This window comes from Heterocephalus glaber, unplaced genomic scaffold (assembly GCF_053883595.1).
Source record: "Heterocephalus glaber isolate CG9 unplaced genomic scaffold, H.glaber_assembly_v1.0 deba00001531, whole genome shotgun sequence".
Taxonomy (NCBI): Eukaryota; Metazoa; Chordata; class Mammalia; order Rodentia; family Bathyergidae; genus Heterocephalus; species Heterocephalus glaber.
In genome coordinates, this window is record NW_028258329.1 from 21,400,522 (window position 1) to 21,424,998 (window position 24,477).

General features: G+C 39.9%; 1 protein-coding gene across 11 annotated transcripts in view; it reads left to right on the forward strand.

Annotated features, from left to right (window-relative positions):
• The window catches only part of Adamtsl3 (ADAMTS like 3), a 350,115-nt gene that overhangs the window by 198,659 nt on the left and 126,979 nt on the right, over window positions 1-24,477 (forward strand). For all 11 annotated transcript variants that reach the window (XR_015441834.1, XM_087188551.1, XM_087188548.1 and 8 more), the window contains 6 exons: window positions 3,156-3,267; window positions 7,790-7,928; window positions 9,520-9,570; window positions 10,248-10,452; window positions 14,643-14,790; window positions 16,390-16,474. Coding sequence is in view for 10 of the 11 variants with exons in the window: in XM_087188551.1 (XP_087044677.1) it covers window positions 3,156-3,267; window positions 7,790-7,928; window positions 9,520-9,570; window positions 10,248-10,452; window positions 14,643-14,790; window positions 16,390-16,474 (740 nt within the window). In the remaining variant the exon portion in view is untranslated. The remainder of the gene's footprint in view (window positions 1-3,155; window positions 3,268-7,789; window positions 7,929-9,519; window positions 9,571-10,247; window positions 10,453-14,642; window positions 14,791-16,389; window positions 16,475-24,477) is intronic.

Below are 24,477 nucleotides of genomic sequence, written 5' to 3' on the forward strand. Positions count from 1 at the left end.
ATTGTTTCTGTTTTAATCTTTATTATCTATGATCCATTTTATTTTAGTTTACTATATTGTGAGAGACATGGGTCTAGATTCAATCCTATGCATGTGGACAGTCAGTTTTCCCAACACCACTTATTAAAAAGTCTCTCTTTCCTCCAGTATGTGTTTTTGGGCCCATTGTCGAAGATCAAATAGTTGAAAGTGCCTAGGGTTGTTTCTGCATTCTCTGTTCTGTTCCGTTGATCTTCATGTCTGTTTCTGTGCCAATACCATGCTGTTTTTATCACAATGTCTTTGACATATAACTTCAGGTCTTGGATTGTGATGCCCCTCACTTTGGTCTTTTAGCCATGACTGCTTCTGCTATTCTTGTTCTCTTTTGGTTTCATATGAACTTTAGGATTTTTCTCCAGTTCTGTGAAGAATGCTGTTAGAATTTTGATTGCATTAAACCTCTGTGACCATTTTGGAAGTACATGGCACTGTTTCCAAAACAGACCACGTACTACCCAATAAAGCATATTTAAGTAAATACAAAAGAATACAAATTATCCCATGCATATTATCAGATCATAATGCAATGAAACTAAAAAATCAATGCCAAAGGAAACCACAAAAATTCTTCAAACATATGGAAATAAGATAATATCCTCTTGAATAATCAATGGATCTCAGAAGAAATTAGACAGTTCCTGGAATCAAATGATGACAGCAATACAACATAGTGGAACCTGTGGGACACGATGAAAGCGCTCCTAAGAGGGAAGTTTATAGCTGTGGATGCCTACATCAGAAAAACAGAGTGAGCTCAAATAAGTAACTTTTTATGCACCTTAAGGTCCTAAAAAACAAGAACAATCCAACCCAAAGCTAGCACAGAGAAGGAAATTATAAAGATTGGAGCAGAAATAAATGAAATTGAGACTAAAAAAAAATACAAAGAATCAATGAATTGAAGAGTTAATTCTTTGTAAGTTTAAACTAAATAGACAAACCCTTAGCCAGTCTTACCAAAAAAAAGGAAAGGAAAGAAAAGGCTCAAATCCATCCAGTTAGAAATGAAAAAGGCAAAATCACTATGGATTCTGCTGAAATCCAGAAGATCATCGATAACTACTTTGTGAGTCTATACTCATATAAAATGGAAAATTGAAAAGAAACAGATAAATTCCTTGATATATGAACTATGACAGCTGAACCAAGAAGATATAAAAATCCTGAATAATTCAGTATCAGTCAATGAAATTAAAGACCCGATTAAGAAAACTGCCAACAAAGAAAAGACCAACAGATTCACTGCCAAATTCTACAAGAGCTTTAGAGAAGATCTAACACCGATACTCTTCAAACTCTTTAATGAAATTGAAAGAGGAGTAGTACTTCTAAAGTCATTCCTGAAAGGCGACATTACCCTGATTCCAAAACCAGAAAAGGACCCAACCACAAAAGAGAACTAACTACAGGCCAATCTTTTCCATGAACATAGATGCAAAAATCCTCAACAAGATATTGGCAAACAGAATACAACAAATAGTCTAACAGATTATATGCCATGATCAAGTAGGCTTTATCCTAGGGATGCAGGAATGGTTTAACATATGCAGATCAAGAAGGGTAATACAGCACATAAACAGAAACAAGGACAAAAATCACATGATCATCTCAATAGATGCAGAAAAAGTATTCAACAAATCCAACATCCATTCATGATAAAAACGCTAAAGAAACATGTATAGAAGGTCTTTATGTCAAGCTGATAAAAGCCATCTATGACAAACCAGCAGCCAATATATTAAATGGAGAGAAGCTGAGAACTTTCCCTCTAAAATCAGAAACAAGGCAGAGATGCCCAATGTCACCACTCTTGTTCAATACAGTTCTTGAAACTTTAGCTACAGCAATCAGGCAAGAGAAAGAAACAGAAGGGATATTTATAGGAAAGGGAGAAGTTAACTTATTATTTGCTGATGATTTGATCTTCTAGAAGAACACGAAAACTCTACCAAAAGACTCCTAGAATTAATTACACAATTCATTAGCGTAGCAGGATATAAAGTCAACACTCAAAAATCAGTAGTATTCCTATACACAAATAAACCCATGAGAGATGAATTAGGAAACCATACCTTTCACAATAGCATCAAGTAAAATGAAATACTATAACCAAGGAAGTGAAAGACCTCTACAATGAAAACTACAGTATTCTGAAAAAAAAGAGATGGGAGAGGATATCAGAAGGAAAGATATCCCCTGTTCTTGGATAGGCAGACCTAGTAAAGTCAGAATGACCTTGTAAAAAGTTTTTTATTTGACCAATGAAAATTGTATATATTTATGATGTACAACATGAGGTTTGGAAGTATGTACATTGTGGAGTGGCTAAATTGAGCTAAGTAGTATATGCATTACTGCATGTAATTATTTGTCTGTAGGGAAAACATTTAAAATCTGCTTCCTTGGGGATTTTCAAATATCCAATTTTGTTTTGTTTTATACGAGGGATCAAACTCAGGACCTTGTACTTGTGAGGCAGGCATGGTGCCACTGAGCTAAATCCCAGGCCCTCAAATATCCAGCAATCAGTAGAGAAGAAAAAGAAAAAGTAGGGAAAGAATTCACCTGTGTCTGTAGTGTTGATTCCCTCTAAGCAGTGGCCAGCTCTTTGGACCGGACAACCTTCTGTCCATGTGTGGTCTCTGTGTATTCCTATGTATGTATGTGCTCTGGAGTGGGCCTTCACATGTGCACATCTAGAAGGGTTTTCAGAAGGAGTTGCTTAAAGATGTTACTACTGAAAATCTAAGAATCCTATGTGCACTGTGGTGAGCACAGCCAGATTAGGTCTCAATCTCTGTCCCCTTGGAAATTAAAATCAAATGTATCAGGAAGGGGAAAAAAAGTTAAATAAATAAACAAATGCATTCACAGGCATGTGAATGGAAAATTGACCCCAGGGAGATTTGCTGAGGGACATCTGAGCCAGTACTTATGACAGGTCTAAGTGAAATACTGTCATGTCTTAAAACCCTTGGAATTTGCGTGCACTTTAGTGATGTATTGTGATATATGGGGGTTGGGTGTAGGGAAGGAACCTTGGCTGTGTTTCAGAAGGTGTGGTGGTACCTGCTCACCTTATGCAGATGTGTCTCACAGTTCTCTCTGTCCAGACCAGGTACACAATGGCCAAAGACAGCGTGGTCCAGTTCTTTTTTTACCAGCCCATCAGTCATCAGTGGAGACAAACTGACTTCTTTCCCTGCACTGTGACATGTGGAGGAGGTGAGGCACAGACTTTATTCGTGGATATTTTGAGCTCAGAGTTAGAAACTACACATGCATTTTAAAAATGGACTTTAAAATAGGTGTGGTCTCTGGGTATGGTGGTGTGCACACCTGCAGTCCCGGAACTCTGAGAGGCTGAGGCAAGAGGGATACAAATTTGAACCCAGCCTGGGCACCTTACCAACTTACCAAGTCTCCGTCCCAAAATTTAAAAAGCTTAGGGCCAGGGATTTAGCTCAGTGGTTCTGGCTCCTGTCTCGCAAGTGCAAGGTCCCGAGTTTGATCCCTGGTACCAAAAAAAAAAAAAAAATTAAAAGGTTTAAAAAGGACTAGGGATATAGCTCAGTGGGAAGGCCCTGGGTTCAATTCCAGTATGGCAAAAAAGAAAAAGTTAACCACAGGGTTCCGGAAGCTTGAAATACACTGGAGTTAATGAATGTACATTTGCCTTTAGTTTTTTGTGTTTTTTTTTTCCATTTGCCTTTAGTTTTGAAGGCAGGTGGAAAACTGAATTTGGAAAACACCTTTTACTTTGGGTCCAAAGCTGGAAACACGTTTGCATGTGTTTTCTTCTCAAGTTTCCTTAAAGTATGTGTTATTTTTAATTTTCTGTGGAAAACCTGAGAAGCAGAGTGATTGAGTGACTTCCTTCAGGGGGTCAAGTTAGTGGCTGTGTTGGTCCTAACAGCACTCCACCTTCTCTCTCCTCTAGTGTGAGAATATAAACTTACTCAAGAGAGAAGGGTTCCCCACTAAGTGAGGAGGGCAAAGATCTGCTTATCATCTGCTTAGCACAAAGTATTCACAGATCATTGAAGAAGATTTAGTGGCAAGAATAACCCAGGGCTCCACATGTGCTACAAGAGAAATGTCTTTTCAGTAGATAATTGTCCCCTTAACATGGAAAAACAGTGACCTTCTGGAGCAAATGAGGAGGCCACCACAGCCATGGTTAAAATAACTTCTGTTTTCTGAACTGAACTGAGCTTTTAAATGGAGGAGTAAATGGTCGTGAGCAAGTGCAACCCAGGAAATATGAGTTATAAGGAATTCCAGGGGGTGCAGGCTCCTGCTTGCTCTGAGACTCCCAGGCATGTATGACACATCAGGCTCCATGCTAGGTATGGCCATTACATTTGTTCTTCACAAAACCCAAGAAAGGTCCACTTTATGTTACCCATATCTGTGCTACCTGTTTTATGCATAAGCAAATTGGAACTTCAGAAGAGTACACAAGTTACTCTTGGTTGTTTGAGCTGTGACCAGGACAGCTGGGGTCCAGATCTATCTGATGCTAGCATCATGCTGTAATGATTTCACTTCTGAGTGTCCCCAGATCTACTCACTTCACCAGGAACCAGGCCAGGGCACACAGTGCAGGGCTGGTCCTGTGTAGAGAGCTTGAATAAGTCATCCTCCACCAGCCCAGCCTGGCCCAGCCTGGCCCAGCCCCAGATCACTTCTTCCCTCCAAAGTTACAGGGTACAAGCTGAGTTGGATTGTTAGGAACAGAGCTGGAGTTCTGGCTTCTGTCCTTTAAACTACAGTTATGTCAAAGAGGGCTCCTCAGCTGAGGTCAGTTTCCTAGGAATATACAGGTCAGGTGTCTGTCTTTGGGGATTTACATTTCCCTTAAAAGGAGAAGGCATGCAATTTTGTGGGGAGCACTGGGCAGCCTAGATCCCAGCAGGGTCTAATTAGCCTTGAGCCTTCTCTTAGCCTTAGTGTCTCCTCTGTGGGACAAAACAAGATGACTTGTGTCCAGGAACATAGCTCAGTGCCTGGCCCTCAGAGAGCACATGGGAGATATTTGCTGTGTCAGAACCTAAACCTAAATGTCCACAATGCCTCTGTAAAGGGCACAGTGCTTTGGCTGACCTCTGCCAGCATTCCCAGCCACATTGGTGAGCAATGCCATACACATGGCTGAGCAGTCACAGGGAGCAGAGAGTACCCAGAGCAGGTAAACAGACCTGAGCTTGATACACAGCTGACTTCCATCACCTCCGAGGCAGGTGAGCCACAGTCCTAGGGAAGACAACCATCTTTCATGGACCCCAAAAGAGATAATGGGGGCTTTTTCACTCTGTACAGAAAGTCATTCATCTCTTTTTAATTTATTCCTACCTTTCACACACAGTTATTCAGACAGATGTGCCCATTTGGACCCATAAGACAAAAGAGAAGCTCCTGGCTCTGGGAGGGACCTTTTATGGTAGGATTCAGCTTCCTTTGGTTGATTCCATTCTTAGGAGGAGATAAGTGTTTGTCATATTTAGGTCTCCAGGACCCAGTCCTGCTGGAACCATAGATGTGTATGGGCGACCTGGCCCGAGAGGGTCCCCACATAGACTGGAGGATGTGAGAACACACAGCATTTGGGGCTGCCTCAAAGCCTCTCCACACACCGACAGAATTTCAGGACATTTATTTAGAGTATTACAAGACAACCTGCCTTTTTTCTTTGCTTGAAGTTATCTCTAGACTGAAAAAAGAAGGAAACTAATTCTTCTTCCCAAATTATAAACACTTGCACGCCCTCCTCTCCGCCCTTTGGAAGTATGTTTCCATTTAGGACAAAGATTTTCTGACTCAAGGAGCTGTAATCTCATTCCATACTAGTTTGGGGGGAAATAAAAACACACGCCTAAAACCCACAAGGAAAGCATTACCAAAATGTAATTATATTAGTAATCAAATCTACATAATTTGTGTGAATGGCATTTCAGAGATTTTTGGATAATCAAGAAAATTGTTTCTCTGGTCAATAAGGTATCATGGGTACTTGGAGACACCCTGCTGATCTTGTCTGCGTGGGGCACTTGAGATCAGTCTGAAGCAAGGACCAGGACCTCCCTGGCGGTCTGATACTGTGGCTTTCTGGCAGACACTGGCACCTGGGGAATGTTTTATTCCCTCCAGCTGGATTTTCATTCTTGTGGTTTTGACCTTGCTTTTCATAACACACAACAGCCTGTTCTCTACACTCAGCCTACTCCAAAGCCATATCCGGAACGAAGCTGTCTAGCGGTTCACAAAATCAGATTCCTCTTGGCAATCAGAGCTTTAAATGTATTTTTAGACCTCTAGACCAATTGGTGGAGACTGAGATCTTAGCATTAAAGAAATTATGTTGACATGACATTTATAGAGTGACAGAGAACCTAGAGTCAGATCTTCTAGGAAAAGGAAGTGCCATTTTTTGAGTTGGGTTTTTTTTGTTGTTTTTTTATTTTATTTTATAGTATTCGTCTTCTTGGAACACTCACTTTCCTCAAATACTGTACAGGTTGGGTTTGAATCAGGATTAAGTTTATTTTTTCCCTTTGGATAACTATGAGGTGATGCTTCTGTTCCCTCCCATATTGACAATGCTTAATTCCCAGTTGCAAAATGTATTGGTGTTGGAAAGGCCTGGCATCTTCAGGGGGCAGGTGAGCAAAATCTAACAGAAGAAACAGTGGGCTCATATGAAAGGGATATTTGCCTTCCTTGGTGCAGAGGTAGCTCTCATATGCACAATGCTGAGTGAAAAAAAGAGGAGAAACTGGAACAAGATGTAAAACATGTCACCAATTAAGGAAAAAACAGATGCATATTAAACAACCCTCCACAGATAGTTGCATATTTAAGGACGGATAAATAATTAATCAGAGTTGGCATCTGGGAGAGGAGCATAAAATTGAAATGGGAGTGGCCATGGGGGAAGAAAGGTAAATACAAGGGAAAAAAAGGGAAGGCCATGCACAGGGCCCTGAAGGCAGTGAGGAGACCACACAGTGAACTGAGGAGAATGAGTCAAGAGCTCCACCTGAGGTCCAGGTACTTCTTGAAGTGTATGGTAACATGCTAGTCACCAGTGCTAAGAGAACCACAGCCTGTTAAAGCAGTTGTTCTCAGTCTTGGCCATGTGCTTTAGTCATCTGAGAAACCCCCAAGTGTTGTTTTTTTTTTTTTTTTTGGTACCAGGGATTGAACTCAGGCCTTTGCACTTGTGAGGCAGGCAACAGTACCACTGAGCTAAATCCCAAGCCTCTGAGTGTCTTTTTTAAAAGTACTGATTTCCTGGCGCACAGCTGCAGTGGTTCTGACTTAACTGGACCAGAAAGTAACCTGAGCATTGGTGTATTACTGCCACAGAAGCCCTGTGGGTCTGTTATATACCCAAGCCTGAAACCACTGAGGAAAAGTGTGTGAACCAGGCATGGTGGTGCATACCTGAAATCCCAATATTTTGGGAGGCTGAGGCAGGAGGATTACAACTTTGAGCCCAGCCTGGGAAAATTAGCAAGACCCTGTCTCAAAATACAAAATTTTAAAAGATTGGGCGTGTAGCTCAGTGCAAAGGCTTTGGGTTCAATTCCCAGTACTGGAAAGGACAGAACAGAGGGAAAGGGAAATGAACAGAGAAAGGAAAAGGGACAGGGACAGGGAAAGGAAGCAAGTGATAACTTTGCCAAGCAAATATGAAACCAATTCAGTATGCAGTGTTCAGACTTTTCCTTTTCTGTCCCTGCAGGTTATCAGCTTAATTCTGCTGAATGTGTGGATATCCGCTTAAAGAGGGTGGTTCCTGACCATTATTGTCATTACTACCCTGAAAATGTAAAACCCAAGCCCAAACTGAAGGAGTGTGGCATGGACCCCTGCCCATCAAGGTTTGTGCGCTTTTTACTTTAAGAAAAGGAATCCTCTGCCACTGGGACTGATCAGTTCTTGTGGAATAGTACATTTCCACCTCCTGACTTTGATTCCACATGGCTGGCAGGTGCCTGTGCTCACGTGCATAACTACAGTCAGTAGGAATTAAGATGTCTTTGCAAATTCCAGCACTCTGGCCAGCACTCTCTTCTTGCTGTGGGATTATGTGTCCATGGACTCTATAATAAACCTTTTTGAGCATCTCCTCTGTATACAGTGTTAAAGAACTCTTTATCCAATGTCTAGCCCATCTGCCAGTCAGAACTATCTCTCGCTTACTATTTTAGCCTTTGAACTGGGTCACCCTACGTGTTTATACACCATGTTTATAGCAGCTAAAACTTGAAAATGGTCTACATGTCCAGTAACGAATGAATAAAGAAAATGAGGTATTTATACATAATTGAATGCCACTCAGCCATAAAAACATAAGTTTGAGGGCCAGGGATTTAGCTCAGTGGTTTCACTGCCTGCTGCACAAGTGCAAGGACCTGAGTTCAATCCCCAGTACCAAAAAAATAATAATAATAAGTTTGAGTCATTTTTAGGAAAATAGATGCACCTTTCAAAGTGCGATAATTCAGATACAGGTTAAATATCACACGGTTTTCCTTTTATGAGAAATCTTAAGTATAAACAATTTAAAGAACAAATAAAAAAATATGTGATAGAATATAGGGATGTAGATCTTTTGGAGATGAGAAGGGGAACCTAGGAAGGGAGAGAGGAGAGGAAGGGGAAGTAAAAAGGATTAAGATTCTATATGTATATGTATTAACTCTCTACAATGAATGTATTTATTATATGTTGCAAACATGTACTAAAGATTTTTTAAAAAGAAAACCTGGATCACCCATTACCACATTCCCCTTTTGAAGTGTCACATTAAGTTCAATATAAATAATGCATTGTGCTATGTATAAACTGGAAAGTTATGTAATTTAGAGCCTGCTGCTTTGGATTGCCTGGGGAAGTTCCATGGCTTTTAGGGTAGTATCTTAAAATAATAGTACAATATCAAGTTCCACAATCCCCCAGTACCCTCCAGCTGGCTAAGGCAAGAGTGTATAAGTGATAGGGGAACCTCACTGGATTTCATTTCTTGTCACTGACCTGCCCATTTCCTGCAACCCCAGAGGAACATCATTAATAGAGACCTTTCAAAGGACTATGCCTGTGAAACAAAGTGGGTTTTGGAATATTTTACTAATGTGATAGTGTGTTAATATCATTAATATATTTTGTCATAATGATGATAAAAAGGAATAAATCAATTTATCTAAATTAAGAGTGGTATGTTTTTCTTAGATTATTATATCACTAATTCAGTGTTCTGTATTGTTGTATACAATGAGGAATCCTTTGTGTCAGTTGTTCCTAAAGATTAAAGAGATGGCAGCCAAATTTTTGGAAATTGTTCATAACACTTGGCATGTTTAGTGTTCAATTTGAAAGAGCTCTGTCTCAAGACGTCAAATCTATATTAGGTAATTATTAAATGTGTAAGTTGACTTATAAGTGACATTCTCACAATGGTTTTATTTGTAGTGATGGATTTAAAGAGATTATGCCTTATGATCACTTCCAACCTCTCCCTCGGTGAGTTATGTGTTTCCCTTTTCTCATTTACTCTGAGTAGTTTGCAAGCCCATGTAGCATCTATAGCAAGTCTGCAGTGCATCAGGGACAGACATTAGGCCCTCTCAGAGCTAAGGGAAAACAGACTGGAGCTCAGTAATTAGAAAGATCTTTTTAAGAATCATATGCAATAGGCTGCCTCAAAAGGTGATGTTTTCAGTCCTTGAGAGATCAGCATATCTTGGATAACTGGGTATCACGGAAGGAGCTAAGCATTGTAATTGATCAGCCATTCAAATCTCCTTTGACACATAGATTACTAATATGATCCTTTCTGACTCTTGAGTTTTATGATTCTCTCTCTACCAATATGATCACTTAGTATTTTATAGTTAAACAGATTAAAGATCGTCACACACTATCTTTTAATTAGTTTAATCTCACAATGGCCCTCTTGGGTAACTAGGGCAGGAGTATTATTCCACTTGACAGAAACCTCAGGTTTAGGAAGGTAAATTTTTGTGACTATAGACAGATAGGGTTTGGCAGTTAAGAGTAAAGAGTTAGGACTCTAGGTTTCATGCTTGTTTAACCAGACCACAGCTGATACCATGAGGCCATACTTTCAGCATCCATCTTTGCAAACTTGAAACCAACAAACAACAAATAAATAATACATGTTTTTGTTTGCTTTTGAGCTGGGAACATAACCCGTGGACTGCATGTTCCGTGTCCTGTGGAGGAGGGATCCAGAGGCGGAGCTTTGTATGTGTGGAGGAGTCCATGCACTCGGAGATACTGCAGGTGGCAGAATGGAAGTGCATGTATGCACCCAAGCCAAAGGTCATGCAAACTTGCAATCTCTTCGATTGCCCCAAGTGGGTGGCCATGGAGTGGTCTCAGGTGAGATATGAAAACATGCTACTTGCAGTTGAATCATGGATTTTAAGGAGTACTTGGACAACATGGAATAAAAAAGTTGGATGTGAACATAGTTCCTACTCCCAAAGAGCTTTGGGAAACAGTTGGAAGACAATTCTAAGAGAGACCATGAGCATTAATGTAGGTAAGAATTATCACTATTAAAGACTGTGGCACATCTGGAAGGAAGAGATACCAAAACAGAGTCAACCAGGAAGTCATCAAAGATAGGAAGAATGTAAACAAGCAGCCGCCTAAAGAAAACCTCACTGTGGCAGGTGACTGAGCAGGGAAAGGCTGGAGTGAAATGAAGCAAGGAGGTGTCCAGAAAGGTCCCAATTCATCTAGGTTGAAGAGAGAACTCTTGATTTCAGGAATTCAAAGACAAGGGTAGAAATGCTGATCTGACATTACAAATGCACCCTTGGTCTAGTAGTTATTAAGAAGCTTCACGATTTTTGAAGAGTATAATATATTTCAGATAATTGAGGCGAGATGGCCTAACACTGGGAAAGGCCAGAGAAGGCAGTGTACTTGGAATCAAGGAGGGATAAGATTGTTGGGAAAATGAAAAGAGCAGGAAGGACCCTCCCAGGGATGTGACAGCATTGTGTGTCAGATGAGCTTAGTTTACACTTTCTGGGGAGATGGAAGAGTAAATCTTCCGTACAGATCAAGTACCAGTGGCTTAGTCCAAAATGAAAAATGCAGGTGTTAGTATTTAGAATTTTAATCTTAATCTTTTAACTTTCTACAGAGTAAAACCTGACTGACCCAAGTTTCTCTGGCTCTTTTGTGTAATTTCTGTAATATACATGCATTAATATATCTATTCCTGTGTTTAATGTGTCAGCTGCCATGTTAGAAGGAAGTAACCCTCACTCCTCCCTCCCAGAAGCTTAGAATTAGCTACCCAAGTATGCACACAGACAAGCAGGTGTGGTGTGGTGTAGCAGTGTGTGTAAGTGCTTCTCAGCACATAGTACTCAGGGACAGAGGCACAAGATTGGCTCCAGCTGCAGGCATCAGGAGAGGATTTAGAAAGGAGACAGCTGCCCTGTCATGGTACTTGAACATACATGAGTTTTAGGTGAAGACCCCACCCTATTCTTTTTCCAGTGTCCCCAGACTAAATGTCACCCCATAGAATGTCAACCATACTTATAATAGACTGATCCATTCTTTTCTGATCATACATACTATAAAAGAAGTATGGAAAATTATATAACACTTCTCATATACTTAGGCTGACATCTGAGAATTTTATCAGTAAGTTTAAATAATTTCAAAGACTATCATGTCCAATATGCTATGAATGCTGACATTTTAAAATAAAAGTGTTACTGCACTTTAAGAAAAATGTGTCCAGTGAAACCTAAATGTCACAACAGTTTCTATCCTTGCCATCTTTCACTTAGATAACAAGCTCTAACCATTGGAGTATTTTCACATTTCTCCTGTGGAACTCACATTTTCAATCTACTCCCCCATAGAATTTTATCATAAGATGATGTATTTATATGCTTTACAGTCTCTTATTGATTGTACACTTCTATTTCTAAGAAAATATTTATAGTAATTAAAATTAATTTATTTTAGTTTCTTGTGGCCAGAAGGCTCTAGGTGTTAAGACTGCTCCCTTGAATTTAGCTCTGATTAAATTTAATTTTAGAATCTAATCTAAACAACATACATATTTCAGGGGCCAGGGATTTAGCTCAGTGGTCTCACCACCTGCTGTGCAAGCGCAAGGACCTGAGTTTGATCCCCGGTACCCAAAAAAAAAACCCCAGAAAACATACATATTTCAGATTTTGGTACAAAGCTATTACACACACAAGAAGTAAATTTTCATTCGCAATCAGTCTTTCTAGAAGATGAACGAGGCTTAAAAAGTAGAGCATATGCCCATTACCAGAATGAGAGATGGATTCTGCCATAATTTTATTGAATTCACTGTTGACTTTTTGCCTTGTCTTGTCTTACACATACACACCGGGAAAGCTTGTTCACATAAATAGACCAGGATGAAAGGAGTATATTTCTGTGAGGTCATGCAGTTCTTTGAACTCCTGAGTTGTATGCCAAAATCCATGTGATTGTGTATCACCAAGAATAACTTTTAAACATCTGTTAGCTTGTAATTTGATTAAGTTCTTTTCCAATTGTGTTGAAAGTGAGGAATACCACCCTAATACAAAAGGGTTGTTACCTGGCCACTAGAGATTTTCACTTTTTGGCCCCAGTCAGCAGTGCTTATACAAGCTGTAGAGCTGTTTTCAGCCCTTTAGCTCCTAGCTACATGTTCTGTGTCAGCTTTAGAGCTTTTATACCCTCCAATCAGTATTACGACTCTGTCACCATTTATAACATCCAAATGGATCACTAACTGGCTCATTTTATTCACGATACTTGGATCCTAATACCTTTCACTTAAAAAAATTCAAATAAATTCTCAGTTATAAAGATTTGCAGTCATTGAGGAAGTCATCCTCTCCAAAGGGGATTCTGGAAGTAGTGTGAGTACTGGCGCCTCACTGGGTGACTGTCTTGCTTCCCACATGAGCTAATTCAAAAGAGACAGTGCTTGATGCTTTTTTTTCCTAGATGACATAAAAGAGCTTCTCAAGACCATATTTCAAATTGACAGATTCAGAGGGAAAGTAAATCAGTTTCCCTAAATTGGATCTAAACTCCAACTTCACTCACTTCATTATAACGTTTGTTTGGTGGTCTCAGGAAGGACATGATGAAGTTGCAGAGTTTTCCCGAAATTCTCCCCTTCTGGAGATGTGTATGTGCCAGAAAGGCCTCCATAGCTCCTGAAATGTGTCTGTGAAACTTGTCCCCAAGGGCAGGGTACAAAGCATCTAGGAGCTCAGAAAAGAACTTTCCAGCCCTACAGCAATGCCTGGGTCCTGGCCTCAGCAGCTGGAGGCTCTGGAAGGAATTCCACATTGCTCTTAGCAATCGTGGGACCTTTAGCCAGGTCCTTAGTGGGGTGGGGGGTAATGTGAGCTCATGTATGTGCGCGTCAGGGCATCAGTGAATAGATCACTTGTGCAGGACACTGTCTGTTCTCACGAGGCCAGCAGGTCCTCAGGAAGGCTCAGCTCCTCCCAGGGGTAGACCCAGGGTTGGTGAGATCTGAAGGTGTACAGATTGGAGGTCACCTTTCAGGAAAAAGAAATGCAAAACATGAATACTGAATGTTGAAACAGATGAATGTCTATTTAGAGTAAAATAGAAATTAAAAATTATAAAAAGCCATCAAGAACCATAATATGAACTCTAGACTTTAATTCATGACAGTGTATTAGAACACCCCCTTATCTGTGAGAGATAGCATATCAAGGCCCCTACCCGTGGATGTCTGAAACTGCATCCACTGTTTTGTCATATACACATGTACCTGTTATAAAGTTTAACTTAAAAGTTGAGTAGATAAATGAAAAAGATACCCTAGGTTTTCATATGACAAGAAAGTATACCATTATAGGCAACAGTAACTTCCAAATCATAGATGAACAAGCAGAAAAAATTGACAATATGAACTTCACCAAAAGTCAGAAAAAATGATACAATGTTTTATTATTTTTAATTATTCAATAGCTCTATAGTATTTTTTCCTGTATTGTTTGGCTGAATACTCACGATGATCTTTTCATGGGGTAACAACTTTGCAAGATCAAAATCTATACAGAAGAGAAAGTTTAACTCTCAAGCATGGTTGGTTGAAATTTAATTTTTTTATATTCACAGTTTAGAAAAGTTTCAGCCTCACAAATTGTTCTGGGTAATATCATGTCAATTTTTAGTCAAATTTAAGAAAACTTGAATCAAGTTTTTTTTGTATTTGATTCAGAGCAAAGTAAAATTGCAGAGCAAAATAAGATTTCAGAACATGTATTTTTCTTGTACAGTGATCTCATCTTAAATACTTTTCCAACTGAGAATTGGAGAGAGGCTGTGTGAGGGAGGCCCCTAGAAACACAAACATCACAGAAAACCAGCCTTTGCCCCTTTCTTTTTAGAATATTTGTGAGAGGTTTTTGTGTTAAATATTCATATAGCTGAATATTAATGAGCATCTCCTTTTCATATGGTAAAAGAATGCCTTTTAGACTGCTTCATGAAGAAGAAACTCACTGGCTTTTCTTTCCTCTTTGCAGTGCACGGTGACTTGTGGCCGAGGGTTACGTTACCGCGTTGTCCTGTGCATCAGCCACCTCGGGGAGCACGTTGGGGGCTGCAATCCACAGCTGAAGCTACACATCAAAGAGGAATGTGTCATTCCCACACCCTGTTACAAACCAAAAGGTATGATTAGGGTGCACTTAATTCTAATCAAAAGATATTTTCCAGCTCACATTCCAGTATTGCAGTACTTCCATTTTAACTCAATTTTCTTATTAAAATGGTTTTATCCAGAGTTTGCAATAGACCTGTCCACCTATGTGAGGAAGTTGGCAATATAGGGCTTATTGATATAGAGGAAACACTAAGCTTCTGTTGATTCAGGATATAGAGTGGCCCCTACCTGTCCAAGCTTGTACTGACATTTCTTGGTGGGCATAAAATAATTTAATATGGTTCCCTGCCTTCAAGAAAAAGAAGGATTTCGATGAGGAGAAAAAGAAAAAGGAGCAGGAGGAAGCAGAGAAAGAAGAAGAGGACAAGGAAGAACAGATGGAGGAGGAGGAGGCAACTCTTCTCCTTCCCAAATTCTCATTCTGCTTTGTTTGCACAGTGCTCTGTATATACCTCTACTTTGCATATATTTCTTCAAGGAGGAATACTGTCCTCTTCAGTGTCAGTGCAAGGAATAAATGAAGAGTTTAGCTCCCAATTTAGGTCTGTGGATGCACTTAGAATTCCTCCTGCATTTCCATTTGCTCCACATGAATTAGCAGAATAGGTAGATATCTACAGATAACGAGTCTTGGCATCATCTCTCCAATATATGCTCCTTTTTATGCACAGTTATTTCCATGTACATTAGGAAAGTACACTCAATCCTCATGACAAGCATCTTCCTCCTCAAAATAGAAAACAATCGTCCCCGCTTGTTGGTAAGAAGAACTTTTCCTTATACTTTTATTTCTGGGTTCATTATTATCTATACAAATAACCTCACAATTAACCCTTCAACACTGCTTGTTTGACCATGTCCATCTTGCAGAAAAAAACCACCAGTTGTCCTGACAGGTGCATGTATTAATTACAAGGCTCCATCTGTGAAGTTCTTTTTCTTTTCTTCTGCATTTGGCTGTACTTTAATAGATAACTTCTTTAGTGTCTGCACTTTTCCCGAAGTAGCCCAAAACATTATTTCCCTTCACATTTCACAACTCAATCATTTCTTTTCTGACATCTAAAGAGGCTCCAAGGACAGAAAGAGGCACCCACTCCTGCTCCATGCCACGTGGCCATGTGACCAGTAGCCATCTCTCAACAATAAAAGTTGGTGGCAACGGCAGCTGATGCACTCATCCTCCCACTCTACTGACTTCCATGTTATTTTCTTTTCTCTATTCATTTGTGCATTCAGTGCGCAAAACAAATTGCAGCAAAAAGAAAGTAAATAGTTATTGGTGAAGTTAAAGCTTTAATATGCAAAGAACAGAAACCCTTCTGTATAAATTTGTAAAGGCACTTTCATGTTGAACATTGAGAGCACATTCAACTGTATCATGGCAATTATTTCCATGGTGTTTAGTAATGTGTTAATTTTTTTAAATGGCAGAAATGTTTATTCATTCAAGAAGCCACCTAAAGTCCTGTGCCAAAATGCTCAACTTGCATTTAAAAATCATGACCTCTATGTTAATGAAATTTTCAGCCAATGATGATTATGTATCCAGCCTCTCTGAGTGATTAATAGTCATTAAACTCATTGTTTATGTTCCCTTTTCTTAGAAAAAAGTCCAGTGGAAGCTAAATTACCTTGGCTGAAACAAGCACAAGAACTAGAAGAGACCAGAATAGCAACAGAAGAACCAACGTGAGTCCAGGACCTTTTATGGGAGTAATCAGGGCATAGCCAGTTAATATGATATATGTCATTTTTGTACTCATTGGAGTACAACAATACATCTAGTATCCAAAATGGCCTGGATTTTCAGACTCTAGAGAGCTGGAGCTGGCAAGAATTTTTCTTTATTTCACAATTCAGCAGTCCTACTTTGGCAGTATCTGTGAGAAGCACAAAAAAGAACAGTGTTATTTAACTCAAAGCAGACCCAGTGTTCTATTACCATTAAGAGATCAGGGATAATTCCTAGATTAACACATATGGTTTAACCGAGGACCATCACTGTACTATACAAATAAACCAAACCTTTTGTGGTGAAGTCATGGCCAATCTCTATAAAACCAATCATGCTGAAATACATCGGAGTGGCTGAAGTGATTATAAGGAGCACCCCAGGGCTGTGTGGTGTGGGGAAATGGAAAGAGCATGGAGCTTAGCACAACCACTGCTAGCTGTGTGACCTTACACAGAACTTTACTTTTTCTATGGTCCATTCTCATTATTTGTAAAAGGGGCAAGTTGGGCTACATCTCTCCAGGGTCTGTCCCAATTTAAAACTGCACTGCCTGCTGTCCACATGTGGTGTGATGAGTCTGGGTTGTAATGATGTCTGTGGAAAGGAAGAATCAAGAGCAAGTAAAAGAAGCATTCTGGAGACAGAGACGTAAGGACTAAAAGAGAGGAAGGAGTCAAATGTGCTCAGCAGTTCCTAGCCAGGGGTCCCAGAGCAGCAGCACCGAGCACAGACTCAGGTAATTGAACAGAACAGCTGATTCCATGCCGGATGGGGTGAGGTCTCAGTGTTGACAAGCTGTCTACAGAGAGTATGGCCATGAGAATGTGACCTCAGCTGCAATCTGGCCCATTTTCCTGAGAGATCAAGCCCAGTCTGCCCCTCCTACATATAAGGAGAATGAGGTGCACAAAAATGAAAGACTTGTCTAAGGTAACACTGTTAATAGTGGTGGTCCTCAGCTCCAGTACTCTGAGTCCTCCGGGTCCCTTTTCTCACACCTTAGTGGCCCTGGGATCCTCCCTTAGAGTCAGTTGGGAATCTCCTCACCAACACCTTCAGCAGTATGTGGAGCTCACTGCATGAAGAGAGAGCACATTCTTGTGTTGGACAACTTGAGATATTTGCAGAATTTCTCCTCCTGTTGAGCCAAAATATGCCTCCTCCTAATTTCCTTTTTCTGAAACAGAAAAAAAAAAGAATCTATCCCTTTATCCCATGTGACAAATTTTTATAAATCTGAATAAAAACTGTCATGGATCCTGAGAACTTTGTCTCCCCCAAGCCCAGCATTCTTTTTACCTGCCCATGTTTGTAGATCTCAGACCACCCTTGTTGCTCTGTTCAGGACACATGCTCATTTGTCATTGTCCCTTTTTGCCTTTTTCTATTCATCCCTTAGCTGTAATTATCCCCTGCATTGGCCTGAGCACATTTGCTAAAATCTCCCTTGGTTCTAGCTCCTTCTCGCCAGCCCCACTACCACCTTCACCTACATTCTGCATTCAGACACCTACACAGCATTTAGCCACCTGCACTTTCTGCTTATCAAGACAGCTATACAGCTTTCTAATTTGCTTCTCACTTGATCCTCTTAATCCACCTTCTACATAGCCATGAGAGTCACTCACTAAACCACAGATCTGATTCTGCCTTTGCAAAATTCTGAATATCCAAATGTTCTTCCATCACTGAAAGATTAGTGCTTGTTCACAAGCCCAAAAACACACTGTAGGGCCTCACCCATCTGGGCCCCAGCTGCCCCTTGGTTGCTTACTTGCCTAAGTCTGGGTGGGGTTCTCACTTTGGACTTCTGGGTTGTCCTCCCAACCCCCCAATTTGCCTCTGTCCTTTTCATCCTTTTGGTTGGGAATGCACCTTTCAATGCCACCACACACACACACACACAAAGTCTTTTTTAAAAATCTTTTTTATTAGAAAATTACAAACCTATATAAAAGAGGAGAAAGAAGCATGAAATGAAGCCCCATGTGGTCATTAATCGAGACCTATAGTTGTCACCACAGGTCCCTCTTGTGTGTGCCACCAATGCTGCCCCACCTCTGCCACTGATCAAACACAGACAACATGCCCTGGCCAGTTCCTGTTTCTAAAGCAAAGGAGTCTTTTTATTTATATATATAGCAAAAATGCCATTTTCAAACTGCAGTGCTCAATCACTTCTATCAGAACACCTGTGGTGCTTTTTAAACCGTTCCTGTTTTCTGGGTCAGACAGTCTGGGAATGGGGTTCTAACACCAACATCTTTTTTTTTTGGCTCAGCCAGATAGATTTTATTTTTTTGTGGTGAGACATTCATAACACAAAATTGACCATTTTAAAGTCTACAGTTCAGTGGCATTAAGTACACTCACATTGCTCAATCCATCTCCAGAACCTTTTCCTCATCCCCTAACATAAACTCTGCAACTGTGCACCCCATAAACAGTTATACCCTTTCTCTCCCTCACCCCAGGCCCTGTCTATTCTACTGTCTCTCCCTATAAATTTCAGTCACCTGCATTTTAACCAGCATCCCAGGTTACTTTGAGGGGTGGAGTGTTCCCAAGTTTGGGAACTCCTAGGTCTTTTAGCCACTAGGGTCCTTTCTAAGGTCAGAAGGTTCTATTCCTATTACTGAATTAGAAAAGAGTGCTGTCATATGAGATGCAGTGGGTTCGCCTCAGTATTTGTTCTAAGCCTGCACTGTCCATCGCCATCCCACCTACAGCTTTGCTGGGGTTTCTCCCTCCCTGTCCTCAGAGAGCAAAGCTGAGATGCTCCTTGCTCCTGAAGTGCACCACCCCTTTCCCCAGCATGCAGGCTGAGTGGGTGGCACCTGTTCTGTGACCCACAGCAGCCGCATCCCTGCCACGCCCAGAGCCCTCAGTGCCATCTTCCTATGTGATCCATGCTGCCTGGCAGTTTCTGGCCTGTCCCCGGCTGTCTGGTGTGAAGTTTATAGTTTCCTGCTACTTCTGACTCTATTCCTTCTCTCAATTTCCAAACAAAACCGCAACGCATCTCGGCCTCCAGCTCATCCTTTTATTACGCTGTCATCTGTGGTTTGGGACCACTTCCTTGTTGACAGTGGATGAGAGTATGTGAGCAGCTGCCAAATAGCCTGCAGAAGATGTACGCTGCCTCTGTGGCTTACCAGGGCCAGAGCTCTGAATTTACATAGGGAGCAGATATTCAAGAGCCTTTTTTTTATAATTAGGAAACTAAAAATTATAGCTTATGCAGCTTGGCCTGGGGAGCTGCAGTTCTGACCTTGTCAGCTCTGCCCTGAAATATGTTTGCAGCTGATAAGGCCCTCCTGTCTGAAGCTCCTCCCCGGAGCCTTCCTTTCTCCAAGATTCTCCACCCTTCAGTGGTTGTGTTGCCTTTGCTCTGCTTTTCATAGATGAACATGGAATAGGACCAACTGAGACACTTTGATTTCCTCACTGCTACTTTAGCTTCTCCATTAGTAGAAATTAGATTTGCCACAACCGAATTAGGTTGTGTTTCGAGAATGTTTTTCTAACAGTACTGTTACTGACAAGGTCCTATGCCAGGCCCTCTTTAAGGGTTCTACGTGGATTAGCTGGTTTATCCTCACAGCAGCCCTGGGAGGAAGTGTTATTGACTATCATCTTTATTTTAGAGCAGAAGAAGCCAAGGTGTTGAAAGATTAAGGAATTGTCCAAGATTTCAGAGCTATTAAGTGGGGACAGTGATTCTATGGCATGTGATCCAGGCTGAGTGTCCCTAATCCAAAAATATGAAGTTCGGAATGCTCCAAACTCTGAAGGTTTTAGGCCCTGTGACACCATTTGAGGAAAATTCCACACCTGACCTCACTTGATGGGATGCAGGTGCACTAAAAATACTGCATAAAGTTACCTTTGGGCTGTGTATAAGATACATGTGAAACAAATGAATTTTGGCTCTTCTTTTGAAGATACTTTATTATGTATATGCAAGAATATTCTGAAATCCCCCTAAACCCCCAAACTGAAACACTTCTACCCCACACATTGCCAGTCATGGAGACTCGGCTTGTACCAGAAAGAGCTGCGGTTTCCTGGCACATGGCTCAAATTCAGGTCTCACCCATCTCAGGTTAGCCTCATGGTGTGGATGAGAAGAGAGGTATTAGATTAAAGTATTGTATGGTAAAGTCCCAATGCACTGTGACTGTATTATGGTATTGTAAGCCAACGTTATTGTATGGTTAGGGGGCAGGAGTTGGCTTCCAGGGGAAGATGGTACAAGAATAGAGGTCCTGATGTCCCAAAATGTTGAGAGAGCAGCACTTCAGATACCTGGGACAGTGTCTGTGTGCATGCAGGCTGTGAGCCCTGCTGGCTGCACTGTGGCCTGAGTGCAGAGAGGGGACTGGTGGGCGTGGGGAGGGCGCTGAGGAGGTGGGCAAGTATCTAGGTCTTCCAGGTTCATTAAAGGCATGGTCTGTACCTGGAGCAGCTTGGCCATTTCAAGATATTAACCAAGGAAGTAGCACAAACACCACTGTATTGCATGTGGAAAGGCTGTCAGGCTGTCTGCAGTTTGTTTCTAGTTATTCACTGTGATAAACAAAACTGCAGAAGATCAAATGACACTTCTCTAATATTCCCATTAGGACCCATTTATGGGAGTGGGATTTCTGTGTCAGAAGACAGGCACATTGAAGACATTTAGTTCCCACTGTCAAATCTACTTTCAGAAAATCAATGCTGATTCCCCTTCTGAGCCCATGCCTTCATCAACATTGGGAAGCTATCTATTTTTTTAAAATTCCCTCTTCTAGTAATCTTTATGGTTTCATGTTTTACCCTGACCTTTCATTCATGGGGAATAGGCTTTGACATGTGATATGTACAAATCAATGTAACAATATTTTTCAAAATAATTAACCAATTGTTCTTGCAGTGTCTATTAAATAATCTATACTATGAACTTTGATTTTTTTTAAAGCCATCATTGTGTAAACTAAATACTTCAATGCCAGTGCCATATTATTTGAATTGTTATCTTTTTAGTAGTTTTTTTTTTCTATCAGGCTGTGCAGTTATTCTCTTATTTCCTTTAAAAAATGTTAGTTATTTAATCTACCATAAAGTTTTAGAGTTGTGCTGTCTGTTTAGAATCCCCGCAAAAATTGCCTCAGAGGTTTACATCAGAACTGCATTGGTTTTCTACATTAAGTAATCTTTATCATTTTGAGTCTTTCTGTTCTGGGGCATATGATGTTCTTTCCATTTATTCAGATTCTTGAAGTCAGAGTCTCCTCAGTATTTTATAGTCTTGATCATATCAGCCCTGCATTTTTTTTTCTTTTCTTTTCTTTTTTTTTTTTTTTGGTTCCAGGGATCAAACTTGGGACCTTGTTCTTGCAAGGCAGTTGGTAGAACCACTGAGCTAATCCCTGGCCCCAGCCCTGCATATTTCTTGTAATGTTTTTGTTTATAAGCTCGCAGAACTTCGTCAATTTTCTTACACTTTCAAAGCCTCCATTTTCCTCATCTGTGAAATCACAGAAATAATTACAATTTATAAAATCATTGTGAAAATTATATTAAATAATACATGTAATATGCTTAGTACAGGGCCTGGCAGTTGACAAGTGTTAGCTGGACTCTTGGGGAACTAGCAATTTAGGATATATATCTATATTCCTATATAGATACACATTTATATTTGTGGATTACTTTATTAAATTTTTATTTCTCCCAAAATATTTCTATTAATTTTACTATTTTATAATTATCAGATTATCAGTGATAATTTCAATACTCTACTCTCACAATTCTGTTTTTTTATGTGTGCATTTATAGCTACAAACTTCCTTCTTAAAAGTTCCTTCATTGTGTTTCATAGGTTTTGTTATGCTATGCTTCCATTGTCATTTGATTCTACAAACTATTTTATTTCTTCCTTGATTTATTCTGTGATCCATTGATGATTAAATAATGTATTGAATAATTTCCATGTGTTTGTGTAGTTTCTGTGGCTTCTTTTGCTGTTGATTTCTAGCTTCGTTCCACTGCGATCCAGTAGTAGGCAGGGGATTATTTCAATTCTTTTGTATTTATTTAAGCATGATTTATGACCTAAGATTTGATTTATTTTGGAAAAAGTTCCATGTGCTGTTCAGAAAAAAATGTGTATTCTGCTGTTGTTAGAAGAAACGCTTTGAAGATACCTGTTTAATACTGTACTTTAAGTCTGATGCTTTGTTGATTTTTTTTATTTGGTTGACCTGTGAGAGTGGGGTGTTGAAATCCCCTATTATGATTGTATTGGTGTCTATCGGTCTTTTTTAAATCCAGTAGTTTTTGTTTCATGAAGTTGAGTACACCGACATTCCTGGCATAGTTATTTGCAGTTGTTACCTCTTCCTGTTGAATTTGTCCCTTTACCAGTAAGCAGTGGGCATCTTTATCTCTTCTGCTCAGTTTTGGCTTGAAATCTGCTGTGTCTGAAAATAAGATAGCTACTCCTCTTTGTTTTCAGGCTCCAGTTGAATAGAATATCATTTCCATCCTTTCACTTTCAGTGTATGTACTCCCTTTTGGATGAGGTGTATCTCTTATAGTCGATATTTGGTTGTATTTTTTAATCCAATCTTCTAATCTGTGTCTTTTGATTGGGGAGTTGAGACATAGACATTGAGAGGTGTCATTGTAAGGTGTTCATTGAATCCTGTCATTGCATTATTTTTCCAGTGCTGATTCCTCTTTTTTTAACTACTCTCCCAGTTTGATCTATATTGCACTTTCCTTTGGATTCTTTGGTGCTGGTGGCCTCCCTATCTCTGTCTAAGATCCCCTTAAGTATTTTCTGCACTACTGGTTCAGTGGTAATGTATTTCTTTAGCATTTCTTTGTTTTGAAGGCTAATTTTGCAGGATAGACAGTTGTTTTCTGGATTGACAATTGTTTTCTTTTAGGACTTGAAAAATTTCACTCCAAGCTCTGCTGTCTTTTAAGATTTGAGCTGAGGAATCAGCAGTTACTGTATTCTGATGGGCTTGTCTTACTTAATAGGTTACTTGCTGTTTTTCTCTAACAGCTTTTAATGTTCTGTCTTTTTGTTGAATTTCTGGAATTTTGATTATGATGTGTCATGGGAAGGTTCTTTTCTTTTTGTGGCTATTTGGGGTTCTATATATGTCTACTACTTGAATACTGAATTCTTTTCCTAGATTTGGAAATTTTTCTGCTATGACTTCAGTGAACAAATGTTTTTATACCTTTTGACTCATCTTCTAATTTTTCCTTTATTCCTATAATTCTGAGGTTTTCTTTTTTAGTCATCTGGCAGCTGTTGGATTCAGCTTGAATAATGTCTTGCCATTTGTAGGGTATTGCTGAGTTTATGATCTGTTGAATCCACTTTGTTTTCTATTCCTGGTGCTCTATCCTCACATTAGTCAAGTCTGCTACCCATGCTTTCATCTACCTCTGTTTGCTTGATCATCACACTTTCTAATTATTTTTCAAAGTGATCATTCATGTCTTGTATCATATTACTTAACTCAATTAACTTATTGTTTGTTTCCCTTTAAGTTCACCAAACATTTTATTGGTAAAATCCTTTCTCTGTTTAACTATCCTTTCTGAGCTTCTTCAACATCTTATTCATTTGCTTGTGTGTTTCTTCTTTGATCTCTTTAAACATTTTGACCGTTTGGCTTTTGAGTCCTTTGCCTACAGCTTCCTCTACTTCAGTGTCTATGAGATCAGCCTTTGAAGAATTAGGGATTTTGGTGAGCATCTTTGTTATCTTGCCTTCTCATATTTCTGTTGATTTTGCAGTGTAGGCAGAAGATCAGTTAGGATAAAGAAACCACAACTACTGTCAAGACCTCATTAGTTAGATTCTGTCTCTGAGGGTCTTCTTAGTGTCCAACCTTCTTCTGGTGGCTTGATCTTCAGCACCACTCAGAGAGAAAAAAATTGAACAACAGTA